At 41.3% G+C, this 1,565-nt stretch overlaps 1 protein-coding gene across 1 annotated transcript; it reads left to right on the plus strand.

Moving 5' to 3' along the window:
- Positions 1–371: 371 nt before the first annotated feature.
- On the plus strand, positions 372–1,277 carry LOC139738345 (uncharacterized). The gene has a single exon (XM_071648982.1). It carries the CDS (start codon positions 372–374, stop codon positions 1,275–1,277), a length of 906 nt encoding a protein of 301 aa, XP_071505083.1.
- The last annotated feature ends 288 nt before the right edge of the window (positions 1,278–1,565 follow it).

Below are 1,565 nucleotides of genomic sequence, written 5' to 3' on the forward strand. Positions count from 1 at the left end.
TCGGAGACAGACAGAAAGGCTATGTCTTATATAAAAGTCCTGTCCCCATACTATTTCATTCATAAAATATTAAAATATCGAATGAGTACATTTCTTTATGAGTTAATACACACATACATACGCGCGCGCACACACACACACACACACTGACATATTTTACAAGAAAGAAGTTTATCACACCATTTCGGCATACTGATTTAAAATATGCAAACGACAATTAGGTAACAATTAGGATTTGTTTGTATTCTCCAATGTCTTTTGTTTGCTTTTTTTATTTACATGCATAAATTCATGACTCATTCAATGATGTTGCGTCATCTTATTTTCCTTCATAGGTTCTATCTCATCAAGGAAAAAGTAATTTTTCGAAGATGACGGATGAAATAACATCACAGGAGGCTTACTCTTTCCTACGAGATGTCTTGAAGGTGGATACACCAGAAAGAAAAATGAAAGAAGACCCAACAGGTCTTCTGCAAGAGATCGTGTCTTCATGGCATCAGTACATTCCATTTCAGACGATCACTAGTATTGCCACACCCCACGAGCAGCGTCATGTCCCAACGATTGACGATATCAAGAGAAGAATCTTTACCAGAGTAGGTGGATGCTGCTACGAAAAAAACGTGGGTTGTTACATGATTCTTCGAGCTTTGGGTTTTAATGTGGTATTGGTAGCTAGTGACATAGGTTTCAAAAGTGACCACGTTATTTTAGTGGTTGAAAATCTCACCTACCGGGGCAGCAGGCACATGGTGGACGTAGGTATAGGAGGTTATCCGACTTTTCTGCCAATAGCGCTCGATTTTAAGAAGACCTCGCCGGAATACCACCACTCCTATTTGAGGTACAAATTTGTCGTGGATGGTGACATTATAGCTCGCTTGCACAATGCTGACAGCGATCCGGCAGGCGCGGCACAGTTCCGAGACTTAGTTGTGGATGGTTGGTACCGTTTAGTTGTCATTCACCACAATGCACCAGTTGAGCTTTCTGTTTTTACAGAGTCTATGAATAAAATCTACACCCAAGTTCTACCCTCCCCACCCTTTTTGACGAGCCCTAGGTCTACTGCATTCCCCAACGGTCGTTTCTTGGCCATCAATGACACCACCTTGCTCCAAGAGAATGATGAAGGAAAAGTGATAAAGACCTATCTGAAATCTCGTGACGAACTCCTTTCTGCCTACGCACGTTTCTTCCCACAGATTCCAAAGGAGATGGTTGAAGCGGCGCTGAATGATGTCAATGTCAAATTGGACTTCAATAAGGAGTAGGCCTAATGAGTTCTTGTAAGCTGGGTACATGCGTGAAAGCATGCCTGTCTTACTCTTAGTTATACAAGCTGATAAGATTTTGCCATGGTTGTCAACAGTAGTATAATGTTTATGGTGTGGTGGTATTTTTCCCACACCATGTCTACATTGATACATTTTGTTGGACTGTGATTATGCAATGTACTATAATGTAATAATTATTATGGTCCTGTGGTCTTATACCCACTGACAGTGTGTAAAGGAAATGTCCGTATTTTTTCAACAGAGGGCGCCCTCGGGGAAAGGGGA

Source organism: Diadema antillarum, unplaced genomic scaffold (genome assembly GCF_040938485.1).
Source record: "Diadema antillarum isolate AM-2024a unplaced genomic scaffold, OU_Dant_1.0 seq00000738_RagTag, whole genome shotgun sequence".
NCBI lineage: Eukaryota > Metazoa > Echinodermata > Echinoidea > Diadematoida > Diadematidae > Diadema > Diadema antillarum.

Coding starts and splice junctions, on each gene's coding strand:
- LOC139738345 (XM_071648982.1), top strand. CDS start 372: ATGACGGATGAAATAACATCACAGGAGGCTTACTCTTTCCTACGAGAT.